This window comes from Aedes albopictus, chromosome 3 (assembly GCF_035046485.1).
Source record: "Aedes albopictus strain Foshan chromosome 3, AalbF5, whole genome shotgun sequence".
NCBI classification, from domain to species: Eukaryota; Metazoa; Arthropoda; class Insecta; order Diptera; family Culicidae; genus Aedes; species Aedes albopictus.
Genome location: NC_085138.1, coordinates 294012689 through 294028625, shown reverse-complemented (window position 1 = coordinate 294028625; position 15937 = coordinate 294012689). Strand labels below are relative to the sequence as shown.

Here is a 15937-nt window from a genome sequence, read left to right as displayed (position 1 = left end):
GCGCGCGGCAACGTCTACTATGCTTCATGAGCCTGATGCCACATTGCATTCAAGTTGACAGTAATCGTGATATCTATGTTTTTACAGTAGGAGAACGTACATTATGTCGGACAAAAATGGTCAATTTCCATCCCCCCTATGTCACTCTCACCCATTTTGTTAAAACCTCTGATATTTGTGTGTATGTTCCACGTTGGTGATTTATGGACGTTCCCTAGAGTTAAACGATCATAAACTACTTACCATTGGCAATATTAGAGCACTTGCGATACAGATTAGGAACGGGTGTGATATACAATAATTGCCACCATTGCAAGTTTATTATAAAACTAGTTGCTTTTATTGCTTCTCTAGTGGTTCCTTTTACAAACAAATTCTTTACATCCTCAACAACAATCAATGTTTTCATTTGTTCGTTTCACATTGTTTTAAACCGAATAAGAATGTATTGTTATGTTTCCTTTCTCACGCACTGACCATTCCTATGTACATGTGTCTCCATAGTTTAAATTAAAATTTTACTGCTCGTTTGAGATTCATTTGTTTCGTTTCTTTCGAATCTATCGAATGATCAACTTATGTTACCCTAAAAATGTGCTTGCGTGCCTGGTTCACAGCTGCTGTGACATGCACTAATTTAAAATACGTCAATGCCTTTAAACTCACACACCACATGGTATGCAGTGATTTCCTTGATTTCGTGGGATTTTATTTTGTAACTCAATGATCGACAATCACTGCATGACGCCCAGATACCTGACGCACAATGAACCAATAAATAACTATTTCATTCGAATGGGATAAAAGGTAACTTAACGAATTATTGCCACTGGTCGTGTTGGAGCCATCTTGGAGATGGACGTAGAATATGTTGCTTCGCATTTCTTCATTGGTGAACTGATGGTTTCGTCTACGGTGAATTGGTGTTTCATCGTTTTGACTAGATTACTGCTGGTGGAGGTGGTAGGTAATGCGTGTTATTTCCAGTCAACACAAAGTCACTTTCATACAAAACGTACTTATAATTTTTCCCATCAAGTACTTTCAGAAACACGTGTTGACAGGATCCAAATTGTTTGCCCTTTTATTGTTCTGGTTTCGCGGCTGGTGGCGGCTGTCGTCAATACTACTCTCATGTGTCTAATCAAATCAAAGTCTAAACCTAGCTGTTGTGTGTATGTGCTTCCAAGTTTCGTTTCTAGCTGAATTCTGCGTTTGTTGCGTGTAGAAAACGTTTACTAACTTTTTCCTATTACAAAATTTATCTAACCCTATAAAATCTGATTCAGCACCTAGAAATTCTTCATAATCTTACGCTCGGATCACGAATAATACGGTAAAAACAGATGACGTGAACGGCAAAGTACTGACCATCATCAAACATCATCGTCATCAACATCCTTATCCGTCCCACAATTGATCACATCTAAAAACTGTCCGTTGGTTTTATTTACAAGTACACTTTGCGTTCCCTCTCTCTCGCTACTGCTACCCGCGTGTCCAGCTCTAGCCACTCTGGGGTGCAGGAGCATTGGCCAATTCCTAAGAAACAAGTCTTTTGAATCCCGCTCGATCGTGACCGAGCTTAAGCTCCTCGTACAACGATGGGTTCACCTCGTTGGCCATCGGGACGACCGAGTTCTCCTGGCTGCTGAGACCGGTGGTGGCGGTCCCGTTGGCGGTGTGCAGCGACTCCTGCCGCCAATCGGTGCCGGGTTGGCCGGAAACGGCTGGGATCTGCAATTGGATGGGTAGAGGGAATTGATTGCTTGGCATATTGTTTTTGTAAGATAACAGTGGAAATATAAATTTTTATATTGCTCTTTTACTGGCGTTGCTGGTATGTGAGAAACATACTGGAAAAATTAATAAATTGGAAGGCACAGAATGTTGCTAATGGACAAATTGAGAGAAGAATTTGTGGAAAAAATCGCGTTCTGGTGAGATTCGAACTCACGACTTCGTATTCGCTAGACCAGCGCTTTAACCAACTAAGCCACAGAATAAGTATGGATTCTGCGGAATTCAAACTAATTCTAGTCGTGGGTTCAAATCGCATCTGAACGCGATTTTTCCACAAATTCTTTCGATATACAAACTAGCAACATTCTGTGCCTTCTAATTATAAGTTTTTCCAGTAACAGTGGAAATGTCGTTGCACTTCATGAAATGTGGCAGATGCGTGAAGCTAGCTTTGTATTCCATTATTTTCCCCATTTTTTCTCTGCTCTGTTTGCCTCGTCCCACCTACGTATCTTTTTGTGAATTCCTAGAGAAAATCTGGAAGAAATTTCTGGAATAATCCTGGGAGACATCTTTAGAGGAATCCATGTAGAATAACCAGGATAAATCCCAGGCTAAATATGGACGATGCGGATCCCTGAAGTTATCCTGAAGTAATTCCAAGAGAAATTTGAGAAGGAATCTTCATAGGAAACCCGGGAGGCATTTCTGAAAGAATCAGGAGAACCCCGCGGAGGAATTTCAAAACACAATTCCTGAATAAAATCAGAAAAAAAAACCCAGGAAGATTTTCGGAAAAGTCTTTAACGGAATCCCGAGGGAAATCTCTTGAGGATGAATCCCGGAATTGGTACGAGAAAGAATTCGGAAGTTGTAAGGAATATTGGAAGCTAGGATCCCACGTGTAGGATCCCACGAGAAGTCTCAGGCAGAATCCTAGGAAAATTTCAAAAAACAATACCTGCAAAAATCATGTAGAAAATTTCGAGAGTAATCCCGGAGATAATTTCTGGAGGAATCCAGGAAAAAAAAAACTGATGCAGTCCCGAGAGCAGTTCCTGGAGCTGATGATTTCCTCGAAATAATCTTTGGAGGAATTCCAGTAGATATTCCGATAATTATCCAAGGAGGAATCCCAGAAGGAATCTCAGAAGAAATCCAAACATAAATTAGAAAAAAAAATCTTGAAAGAATCTCGGAAGCAAACTCTGGAATATTCGGGTGGAATGCTCTGTGCAACCCCGGCTTGAATCTCTGGAAAAAAAAAAACATTGTAGGAATTCCAAAATAATCCCAGAAAGAATCCGAAGTGAAATGCAGGGGAGAAATCTGGGACAAATCTTACCCAAGTGGAGTTCCAGGAGGAATTTCTGAAAAGATCCCCGATGATATCTTACTTGGAATTCCTGTAGGAATCTCGGAATGGTGCCTTGAAAGGAGTCCTAAAGGAATCACGAAAGAAAATTTCAAGTGGAATTCAGGACACAACATTGGGAGATATCCAGGAGAAAGCCCTCGAATTGCATCGAGAGGAATTAAAAAAAAAATCCCAGGAAAAGTTCCGGAAGGAATGCTGAGAGAAATCTTTGGAAGAATCCTAGTAGAGATCTGTGGAGCAATCACGGTAGGAATTCTTAAAAAAGAACCTGATGAAATTTCGGAAGATAATTCCATGATAAATCCCGACAGCAATCTCTGGAGAAGCCTTTGGAGGATTCTCTGAAAGAATTTTGAGAAAGAATGCTTGGGGGAACCTTGAAAGTTTCTTTGGTGGAATCCTTGAAGAAACTCCGGGAGGAATCTTAGGTGGAATCGTTGGACAAATCACGAGAGGAGTTCCTGAAGGAATCTTATGAATCATTTAGGTAGGAAACCCAGTAGAAATTCTCGAAGGAATTTCCGGAGGGATACTAAAAAAATCCGGGATAAAAATCCGGAAAAAAATTTAGTATAAATCTGGGCAGCTAGGTCTGAAGAATTCCGGGAGAAAGTATGGAAGAATTTAAGGGATTTTAAAGGAAATTTAGGAGGTTCCATGAGAGTTTTAAGGGTTTGTTTTGAAATTTTACTGAAACTTTCAGAGAGGTTTAAACTATTTCAGATGGGTTTCATTGTCCATAATTATAAAATCATTGGTTACGCTTGTGGATCCGATTCCCTAAACATATTCAGGTAAATCAATTGTACACTCAGTGAAGTAAACTACCGAAATTCATCAAAATACCTTATGAAATTTAGCCATAACTGTAAAGTATGGATGCCATAAGAATACCTTATGAAAATTGAGCATGCTTATTATGACCTAATTACATAAGATAAACTTATGAAAAGAGCAGAAAAATCACAAAATGATGCAGACTGGAATCGATGCATGAACGTCGAGATCACTGAGCTCGTGCCCAACCCACGCGTCTATCGACGCTTGCGAATATCGTGTTGCTAAATGTGTATAAAAGCCAAACTGTGAGTCGATTCTGCGTCATACCGACCTTATGAAAATCGTTCTAGCCATTATGAATTGTTTAAAGGCCATTTCATAAGTTTGACCTTATGATAATCTTAGGTTTATTTGCCTGAAAGTATGCACGTATATGTGAGACATTAACACACCGACTATGCGAATATATTTTTTTCTTATTCATAATACCCTGGAACCTCTTTTCATGCACGTGGCTGGGGGTGCATCTACTTCTAGGAATCTAGTTCGCTAGAACAGGTCATACTCCTTGGCATTTAAGATGGAGCTAAGGGGGTTTCCAGAAAGTTCCCAGAGAGCCCAAAAAAGGGATTCCAAGGGGCTTCACATGCGTTTCAGGGGGTTGTTTCAGGGCTTTTTAGAGGCCTTTTAAGGGTGTTCTGTCAGATTTTGTTGGCGTTTTCATGTGATTACGGGGTATTGAGGGGCAATTCAATAGTATTTAGGGATTTCAGGGCCGTTTCAAGGGACTTTGAGGGCAATTCAAGGGATCTCAGGAGCCTTTAAAGGGCGCGCGTTACAGAAGGTTTGAGGGGCGTTTCAAGAAATTTCAGTCATTTCAGAGAGTTTCATTCTAAGGTCGTTCCTAGAGGTTTTAGGGGCGTTAGTTAGCATATCAGGGGCGATTCAAGGGCCTTTCAACTGCATTTCAGGGAGTTTCTGGAGCCTTTTAAAAGCGTTCAACGCAACAGGGTTTTAGAGGAATTTAAAATTGATTATGATGATTTTAAGGGCATTTCAATGGGATTATGGAGGTTTCAGGGGAGTTTCGAGGCATTCCAGGTCAGGGAGTTTCAAGAAAACCCTGGGCTTCGTAGCCGAGCGGTAAGCGGCGTCTGCCGTTTAGGTGTCTTGTAAGCCTCGGAGTGTGGGTTCGATTCCTGCTTCAGTCGGGAAAAACTTTTCGTCAAACGGAAAATTCTCCGCTGGGCCACTGGGTGTTATATGTGTTGTCCGTTGTCGAATGTTAGTAATGTTCAATCTGTAGAGGCCACAAGATCAAAGACGGTGTAATTGCCTTTTTAAATCAAAGGGCATTTTTGGGGCGTTTCAAAAGGAAAATCCTCTGAAACTTCCTGAAATGCATCAGAAATCCCCCTAAGACCCCCTCGGACCACATGCAACATACCTGACACCCTCCGAAACCCACTAAAACGCCACTGTAACGCTCTGAAACGATCTGAAACTTCCTGAAATGCCTTCAAAATCGCCCTGAACCCCCTCCGACCCCATGTAACGCACAATATTACCTCCGAAAACCCCAAAAACGCCTGCGTAACGCTTCCGAATTCCGCCGAAAATGCTCTGTAACTTCCTGAATTCCTCTAAAATTCCCCTAAAACCCCTTCGGATCCTATGTAACGCCCCTGAGACCCTCTGAAGCCCCCAAAAACGCCCCCGCAACGCCTTTGTAAGCAGCCTAAAAATGCTCTGAAACTTCCTGAAATGCCTCCGAAACCCCCTTAAGACCCACTCGGACCCCATGTAACGCACTTGAGAATCTACGAAGCCCCCGAAAACGCCTGCGCAACGCTCTGAAATTTCCTGAAATGCCTCCAAAATCCCCCTGAAACCCCCTCAGATCCCAAGTTATAATTTGAACTTCGCTAAGAATTTGGATATAGGCTACCAGTATCAACGATCAACATAAATTCGTAAATGTGTTCTACTGAAATGGAAATTCCAGTCTACAACTTACCTGAACATGTTCCACGTTCATCTCGCGCAGATAGCTCGGGTTCTCGAAGGCCACGCCCCCATTAGCGGCTTGTTTCTGCCCAATCCTGCGCTTCTTCATTATCACAAGTGCTGCGATCGCCAGAGCAATCGCCAAAATTCCAGCAATGATACCACTGATCACCCCAGCGTTCGATGCCTGCGAAGCCGACGTAATGTGGTGATCACCCAGGGTGAATCGCAACGGTTCCGACAGGATCGATGCTCCGAAGTGATTTCCGGCCTTGATGACCAGTTCGTACATCACGTCCGGCTTGAGACCTTCCAGCTTGATGCTGGTTTCCTTGGCATCGAGCCGGCTGGTACCCAAACCGCTGATCACGTTCGAGAGGTTGTCCGACACCGGTTCCAGATCGTGCCAGAACACCCGATAGCCTTCGACGGTGTGCGGGTTCTTGACCGGTGGTTCCCATCTGGAGAAGGATAGTGAAAGATTGTAAAACTGCACAGTCAGACATACATTATTTGATAAAAGGCGAAGCATCTCAACATACCGAATAATAGCTTCCTCATCGTTCAGAATTTGAACCTGCAGATTCTGCGGTGGTCCCGGTAGTCGTTCCCTATTTTCCTGGAAGCATCCCACGATGGTTCGCGTATGCTGTAAGGCACATGTACCCGGCGGTGAAATAGGTTCTCCACGGCACCAGTTCAAGCACCGCCGAGGAATATCCTTGGAAGCGCAGCAACCTCGATGATCCGATCCATCGGCAGCGCACTTCATTAGCTTGTCGAAGTCCACGATACATTCCGGCCGATCGATGACACTTTCGATGTCGATGTAGAACGAACAGGCACTCATACAGGCAGACGAAACATTCTGCGTTACGCAGCACTCGGAGATGTTGGTCGAGGCAGCTGTATTACGGATGCGAACCGAAACGGCACGAGTCGATGAACCGAGAGCGTTTTCTGCATGGCAGAAATAGTCCCCGACTTCTTGGCCTGACAGTTTGTTGATTGTAAGGGTCATCGTGTACAAAGAGGAGTCCTGTATCAAATAAATAAGTATAAGAACCTCCAAGGTAGATTTAAAAGCGCGAATAACTCACATCAACATCGTTCTTCATGGACATGTCGAAGTTTCCACCCTGAATGACCGGAACTCGTCCATCGTGATCGCGCCAGAACATAGTCTTCGGGATGGGCCGCGCTCGCACTGAACACTTCAGGTCAACGGATTCACCAACCGATGCGACGGTGATTCCGGAGGCCTGAATACGGGGAGCGACTGTAATTCAAACGATTCCTTCCGTTAGTACGATCTTGGGAGCCAAACCTCAAATGTACTTACAGCTGATGTTAACCTTTTTGGAGGCCTGCATTGGAATTCCGTAGCCATTGTCCGCATAGCACGAAATGTGCTCCATATCGATGGTAACGTTGTGTATCACAGTGATCATGTGCCGAGAGGTATCCTGGCGGACTAGGTGCCCACCTACGTAGAGCGAAATAGTAGGAGCTGGGTTGCCCAATGCCAAACATAGAATTGTCATCGAACCGCCTTCGGAAATGATGTCCGATGGGTGAACCGTCGGAGGCTAATAGAATAGGATGGGGGTTGAAAAGAATTGGTAATAATAAAAGTAGGGATGACAATCACTTACGTCAACGAAAGCAGGAAGAGCCGGATCGGTCCACGCGACCAAGGTTTCCGAGGGTAAACTGGTTCCCTTGGCACCCAGGGCAACCACGTAAACGATGTGTTGGGTGTTAGGTTGGAGGTTAGCAATGCGTACACCCAGGAGGCGAGTATCGATCACCGTAAAATTGTTTGCCACTTTGTGGATCACTCGGTAGGTGATGGTTTCGTGGGGATGAGAGAACTCCGGAGGTTGCCACGCTACATTTATCCAAGTTGCGCTGTGAGATGAGACGGACAACGAATGCGGTGGTGAAGGGGCACCAAACACAGTACTGGCCTTGTCCGTTCGCGAAGTGTTGATCAGGAGCATGGATGAAGGAAGTGAGGTACCGTGAAGACCCCGAGCAATTACGGTAATTCTGTATAAGGCCTTTGGTTCAAGGTTGTTCAATTCGATGTCGGTTTCCGTAGTGTTCACCTCCTGTGGAATAAGGAATGTAGACTTCGAGACATCCCATGAAACACACAATACTTACGTTCTCCAGTTTGATAATAGTTTCGTACATGGTCATGTTGTCAACTTTTCCGTATTGTACGACGTAATCTGTTTGCTTTGTATCCGTATTATTGACATCGGTCTCCGAAGGAACCCATGCTAGCGAAATACTAGTATTAGTTACAGACGTTACGTGCAGATCTTCAACCGGCGGTGGGATATGACCAATGCCTTCCTCGAAGCATTGTATGATGTTTCCGGCGTACGGTAGACAATCAGCTGGAGATTGTGTTATCACTCCTCGGCACAGGGATTGGCACTTTGGTGGAACAGCTCGACGTCCGCAGCATGATGTGTGATCACGGCCACCAGCGCTACACCGAACGATCGTGGCGATTTGACCTCGACATGTGTTACCGAGTTTTTGTAGGTCGGACATTTTAACGTCGTAGCTGCACAGGGGAGCACATTGTGGTAGCAGTCCAGATGCATGACAACAAGCAGTCATATTGTACGAGGGAGTACTGACTTCTGCTTGACTCTGTTGTAAATGTACTCACATAAGAAATTGAAAACAAACCAAATAGCTAGTCATACAAACCTCGCGCTTCGTCTGGAACACAAGTCGCGGAGAAGGTCCACCCTTACCATGTGCGTTCACAGCGACCACGAACGCTTCGTAATACTGGCCAGCCTCCAAATCTTCAACAATCACCGGCGCTTGTTCCTTCTCTAAGACAGCGTACTCTTCACCACTACCCAGTCTTCGATAGTGCAGATGGTACGAAGTTACCGTATCGGGCAAAATCTTAGGCGGCTTCCATTCGAGTACAACAAAGTGCGGCGCAATCAGTGGAGCCTTCAGTTTCGACGGTGGTCCCGACAACACCCCGTAGCCTTGCAACAGACAACTGCTGTAGTCGGACATGTACTGCAGGCACTTGAAGTAGTTGAAATTAATAGCCCGAACCGTTCCGGAGCAGAACGGTAGGCAGGCATCCGGAATGCCGCGTGATTTGCAACATGGGGTGTGATCGATTTTGTTGGCCAGGCAGGCGAACGTGATGTTTGCCCACGGCGCGCACACCATCAGGTCCGGCACTTCCGTGAAGTCTGCTTTCACCGGGTCGCACATTTTATCCAGACAGGTACGGTGGCTTACACCGTTCTTCATGCAGCAGCCGCGGACGTCTAATGAAAAAACGAAAAAAGGATGCGGAGTTGGAGTATGGTTTTGAATAGAAACGTTCTGTTGGTGGCGTGTAACTGTAGGGGAAAAAGTGGCGAATGAATCTACGATTTAGAGGAAATGCTTTCTGTCGAACAATATCATTTGAATATTCAGCCAAACTCTTTTAAACATACATTTCCAGTCCAGTTTTTGCCTTTTTTTATTTTTTGCATATCGGTTTTAAATGCCATTTGGTTTTCCCTTTCATTCATTGCTTATGTCTGGCCTTCAGGTATGCTAAATGAATTATTGAGAAATCATTATGAAGAGCGACAATGTAATTTCTGTTTTGAATATCCAGTGCAGACATAATTAAATTCGTGCTATTTTTGGTCAATGACTGTGAACATTTTGCACCCTGCTTCTGAAAATATCAAATTTGATAATATGATTGCACTATTTAGACTTAAATACGAATCCCGAAGGATTTCCAGAAGAAATCCCCGAAGGTATTTCAGGGGGCAACTGCAGGTGGAATCCTTGTTCAAAAACTCCTAGAGAAATCTCTGAAAAAAAATTCGGCCCTCTGTACCACCGTGGGTGCTCAGGACTGAAGGTAAGTAAGTATCTCTGAATCCTGCGGGAACTATAGGCAAGGTGTCTACGGTAGAATAATATTTTTAGAAAAAAAAATCAGTATCGCTAAGTCACCCTGCAAATGAATGCTAAAGGTCTGTTCTTTCACTTGGTGCTAAGCGCGAAATGTTCTATCGGGGGTAATTTTCCCATACAAATTTTGGGTAAAAAGTACCCAAAAATGTGTATTTCTCGGAAATTTGTTCTAGAAATCACAAAAAATAATAAAAATTGTTCTAGACCCTTCGATAGAACATTTTCCTCTTAGCACCAAATGAAAGAGGAGACCCGTAGCTTTGATTTGGTGGGTGACATAGCGATACAGAGGTTTTTTTCGATAATGTTTTTTTGCCACAGACATCGTGCAAGAGTGATCCCTGACGGAACTTCTGAAGAGATCCCCGAAGGAACTTTTCGAACAATTCATAAAAGAACTCTTGAAAGAATCTCTGAAAAATCTCCATGAGGCATGAAGAGATTATAAGAGGAATCCTCGAAGGAATTTCGGAAGTTATGTTTCCTCAAACAACAACTCTTGTTTGAGTTCAAGTCTTATTTGCTTTCAAGACGTTTCAGGAATCGTCGTAAAACCAAGATGATTCAATTTTGGCTTTATGATGGTGTTTATAACCTCTTGGAATCCACACGACTTAAAAATGTTACATGGGTGGATAAATTCCAGAAGGGATCCCAGAAGGAACTCCAGGAATTTCTGAAAGTATCCCTGGAGGAACCCTTGGAGGAACACCTGTAGGAATTACTGGAGCAGCTCCTGGGGTAATACCTGAAGGAATTCTTTGAGAGATCCTTGAAATGATTCAAGGAGGGATCCCAGAATAAACTCCTGTAGGATATCATGAGTAATTTCCGAAGTAACTCCGAGAGATGTTCTGAAGAAACGTCATTAGAGTTCTAGAGGAATTCTTGAAGGAACTCCTACAGTAATCTCTGAACAAATTCCTGTACTAACTACTGAAGGAACTCCTGTAGGTATTCCTGAAGAAACTTCAGAAGGAACCCCTGAAGGAACTCCTTCACTAATCGCTGAAGGGGCTTTTATGGTAATCCATGAAGGATTTTCTGCATGAATTACTGATGAATCTCCTGGTGGCACTTCTGAATCCTCCTGAAAGAGTGTCTGAAGGAACTTCTAAAGTAATCCATGAAGAAACTCTTGTCGGAATACCTGAGAGAGCTTCATGATGAAACTCCTAGAGGCATCTCTGAACCCTCCTGGATGAATCGTTGAAGGAACTACTGGGGGAATCTCTTAAGGATCTCCTGAGTAGATCTCTCACGGAACTTCTGGAGAAATGCCTTATTAGAATTTTGGAGGAATCTTTGAAGGAATTTTAATAGGAACCATAGAAGACACTCCTGGACAAGCCATAGAATTTTTTGATTTGTCATTATTTAAGAGACTTTCAGCCCTTGGCTGGTTCGTCTCTCAACCATAGAAGAAACTCCTGTAGGAATTCCTAAAGAATTTTTTGGATGAATACGTCTGGAAGAATCTTTGTAGAAACTTTTGGAGTGATATGAATGCAAAAAAAAAATGCTGGGAAAGTTTGCGCTTGAATGGACATTTGCCATTTGAACTTCTTTAGAAGTTGTTAATAAAGATTCTACTGCATGAAATGTAGAATTAGCATTAGTTGAAATACACAAAAAAAATAAAAAAATCTACTGCATAGTTTACCAGCAACAATAGAAATACCAAGGTCCTTATTGCCAGACTTCAAATTGTAAGAACGAACTGTTTTCAACCTTGATATCATAAGGACATATATTTAGTGATTCAGTAGGTTTCAGGGGGTTTGAAAAGAGTAACAGAGTGGTTTCAGTGAATTTTCAAGAAGGCACATTCAGCATTTCAGAAGGGTTTCAGCCGCTTTCAGGAGAGTGCAAGGCATTTAACCCTTTGAAGCCGGTTTTTTTCCAAGCGTTATTATAGATTTTTTTTTCTACGTGTTTCTGTGGTTTTGGTGCTCAACGTAATGATAGATCAGTAAATCTTCTGAATGTTCAATGGACATCATCTGATCAACTGGGGTCACATGCGATGAGCAAATATGTTTTTCTATGTTTTTGAACAGTGTTGAGTAAAATGAAATATAAAGTTAGATCCGGCCCTGAGGACAAATGTGGAGTACATAGTTCTACTTTTACTATGACCCTTATGGATTGAACAGATAGAACAGATGGTAGTCATTCGGGGTGAACCTTAGACCTGATGATGCAATTCAAATTCTTGCCGAAGCGATTTTTCGGTTTTGACAGCTGGACATTTTTTCCTGGTTTCAAAGTTTGCTGAGATGGTTTTCTCATAATTTCAGTTCAATGTGAGATTATGTTGATCTGTGCCTGCCGGTGCCACTGGTGTGCCCGGTGTGCCCATGGCACACTGTGTAGAGTGACTACCCCTTGGGTCATCCAAACTATTATGATGTTTAAAATCTAGCATCTACAGAAATTGAAGTTTCTGTTTTGGCTGTATAGAGTTATGTTGTATAATCTATTATACTTACTGGAGCTCACCGAATACAATCAGAGACTATGACATAGCTTCAGCATAATCAGAATCGTACACACTGATGCCCTGCAATATATTACATGGAGTCTACAGCCGTAATAATATCTTTTTTTCTGTTTTGCGTTACACAATATGTATTTAGTGTTGAGTACAACAAAACTAAATCAACAATTCTTCACCACTACACTCAGTTCGTGACTGGCTGCAGTCCTTATCCTCGGTTTGCGTCCCACATTTGCCTTATGGTATGTGCTCGAGATGTGGCTTCGTCATATCTTCATCTTAGCTGAAAGTTCTTAGTTGTAGGGAATTTTAGTAATCCTAAAATATCCCAAAAGTATTTTGGAATGGATGTGAGTTTCACAGAAGTTCACGGATCTGGGTGGGTTAGACTAGATAATGTAACTTTTTAAAGCACGAATAATGTGTACACTGCCCATGATCGCATATCAGTCCCATCTTTGCTGGGTTTCCTATTCATATGGGACAATTATGCGATCTTAGGCAGTACAACGAATGCAGATTAAAAAAAAATGAGTTTCATAGAAGTAAAGGTACAGAACAATGCCTACTAATTTTTGAAGTATGTATATAAGTAAATATGGTTCATTATGTATCATTATTCAGTGTAGCAGGCTAGCATTGCAAGTGTAGATATGAAGTTGTGTTGCCCATGAAACAGTGGATGACCTAAATTATCAAAAAATCATGGTTCATGGATCCTATTTGGTTGTATATCGTTGCTATCTAAAATAAAGTGATTGTTTTTATCTACTAAGCTCCATAACAGTAGAGATGGTCCATAATATCCCAAAAATATATAACAACGATTATTTATTCCTCAAACTACTTTGGTAAATAAGGTGGATTATGTAACGCTGCTAAATGTAGTGGCGCTTCAGACGCGAATGAAGTAGTTAAAACGACTATAATAGAAAAAAACCCAGATTAATCCACCTAGTGGTAATAGTGCCTTTTTCGTCGAATAAGTAATCAGTATTTTTCCGTCGACGTTAGCCAAAGTGTTACTGAATCCTGAGGATACTTTTTTTATGTCTTTATTTATGAGCTTTTCAGCCCGAGGCTGCTTCATCTCAGCCTGAGGATACTCTAGAACAGAACAAATCCCTTTCTCTTTCTTTTATAACAGTGCTCGTTGACTCGCCAATGAGGAGATGATAAATAATAAATGTATTTGATGAAAAAATACCCAATCAATTAAGCAAAATCTAGTTAAGCGATTTGTTGAGAAATTTTATGGAGGACTCTTTTTCACCTTAAAATTTAAAAATTTCTTGAATCATTTCTTTGTGCCCTTCCTCAAAATGTTGAATTCCGACTAAAATTTTCCAAGAGAGGGAGGGGTTAACATAGGAGAAAATCGAAATTTGTGTCAGCCGTATTCAGAAAAGCAAGAGTTTCATCGAAGCTATAATCAAATTTGGAAACTTATTATACTCTCAGTTGACTGCTTGACCATCTTCACTAGCACTGGATGCCAATCATTATCAAGACAATGCAAAAGGGGATTGATGCGATAAAATTTAAATTTTAACTTTCGTAATTTCAGCGAAGCAATCAGGATTGCCGATAATCTTAGGTGTGGTCAGAGACTATTTTCTTGCTGACCGTTTATCTCCGGGACACCTGGAGCCGGTTCCGGAACACAACCGGTGTTACGCAAATATGCGTAGCCTTAAATTTGAACCCAACATTATTAAAAATATGAACACCCCTTTAAATCATATCAGTGACATTGTGCAGTAGTTCAGTAAAGACATTTAGTAGCTAGCGAGGAGGTACCTTCAGTACATGAGCAAATCGTGCTCCCTAATTTTATCAAAGAATTTGTAAGTTAATTATTGTATATTTGAACTTATAATTTAATAAATATGAAATTAAAGCTTGGTAGCTGATCATGACAAATTCCTGTGTAATTTCTGCTGAAAGAGTCGGTAGTATCGAGGACCTCCCGCAACAACCGGTTCAGATCTTATTATCTGGATTTATAGGCAATTATCGGTGACAAATAACGGAAGCAGCTTGTTTGGCGTGACACTATTCGACCTGCTATTCTTCGGTCTTCATCCGATGCCTTCAGCTGGATTCACCACTTCGACTCCGTCAGTATAAGCGGTTCAGAAATGATCTGAAACTATTTTCCTGCTAAAAGCCCAGTTTCAAGTTTTATTTTATTTATTTATTTATTTATTCCCCATCATTCATCTGACAACAGTGTCTACATGAATAAAACTTAAATTAAAATTACATTAACGCATTTGAAATTAACAAACGTTGCTTGAAACAATTTAAACTAACAGAAAAATCAAACAAATCATACACACGATTGAACAAACAACACATTACACGAATTGGTTCATTCTGACCATAATTGGTGCGTCCTAACTGTAATCTAATAAAATTAGAGCGTCTTAAGCTACGAGATGCTACATTGATATTGATCTTGCAAAGAATGTTAGGTGCATCTATACTACCGACAAGCACTTTTTGCACAAATAGTACTCTCTCCAGCTGACGTCGCCTGGCAAGTGTGTCCATTCCGAGAAGTCGGCAGCGATTCTGATATGGGGGCAATTCTATAGGATCACGCCAGGGAAGAAACCTCAACGCATAACGAATGAACCGAGATTGGACGGCTTCTATTCTCGATATCCAGGTGCCAGTATACGGACTCCATACCACAGCAGCATACTCAAGAACGGATCGCACCAGCGAGTAGTACAACGCACGTAGACAGTATGGATCTCTGAATTCCTTGGAGATCCTGAAGATAAATCCAAGATTCCGATTCGCCTTTGCAATAATCACGGAGTAGTGCTCTCTGAAGGAGAGCTTGGAGTCCAAGTGAACTCCAAGATCCTTTACCACCGAAACTCTTTCCAGCTGTTCACCACCAATGTTGTAACTCCAATTGATTGTATCTTTTTTGTGCGTGAAGGAGATTACCGAGCATTTACTCGTACTGATCGTCAATTCATTGATCCCACACCATTCAGCGAACACGTTTACGAGTCTTTGAAGCTCCCGACAATCCTGAGCCGAGTTCACGATCAGGTAAATTTTCAGATCATCCGCATATAATAGCCGACATCCTCGAGGCAGTACAGCACACACATCGTTGAAAAACAAAGAAAAAAGAAGTGGGCCAAGGTTGCTGCCTTGGGGAACACCAGAGGGGTTTGGGAAGTATCTGGACTGAGCTGTTCCAATTTTGACACATAGACGACGATCTACCAAATACGATTTAAGCCACTGAACAAAACTCGATGCAGCACCCATCCTTTCCACCTTCGCAAGAAGCAACGCATGGTCAACGCGGTCAAACGCAGCTTTCAAGTCTGTATATATGGTGTCTACTTGAACCCCGTCTTCAATGTTTCGTAAGCAAAACGATGTGAATTCAGTGAGGTTGGTTACCGTTGACCTACCAGCATAGAAACCATGTTGGTCGCATGAGATGTGATTTTTAACTTCGTGGAACAAAATTTTGCTGACAAGAATTTCTAACAGTTTGGAACCGGCACATAGCGATGTGATAC

The 15937-nt window shown here is 42.1% G+C and overlaps 1 protein-coding gene across 2 annotated transcripts in view; it reads right to left on the bottom strand.

Annotated features, from left to right (window-relative positions):
• Window positions 1-314: 314 nt before the first annotated feature.
• Window positions 315-15937, bottom strand: part of LOC109412930 (Ig-like and fibronectin type-III domain-containing protein 1) — a 692650-nt gene continuing 677027 nt past the window's right edge. For both annotated transcript variants that reach the window (XM_062861347.1, XM_062861348.1), the window contains 8 exons: window positions 8639-9228; window positions 8078-8578; window positions 7564-8022; window positions 7251-7497; window positions 7009-7187; window positions 6451-6947; window positions 5919-6369; window positions 315-1737 (listed from right to left, as the gene is read on the bottom strand). In XM_062861347.1, coding sequence (XP_062717331.1) covers window positions 1543-1737; window positions 5919-6369; window positions 6451-6947; window positions 7009-7187; window positions 7251-7497; window positions 7564-8022; window positions 8078-8578; window positions 8639-9228 — 3119 coding nt within the window. In that variant the 3' untranslated portion in view covers window positions 315-1542. The remainder of the gene's footprint in view (window positions 1738-5918; window positions 6370-6450; window positions 6948-7008; window positions 7188-7250; window positions 7498-7563; window positions 8023-8077; window positions 8579-8638; window positions 9229-15937) is intronic.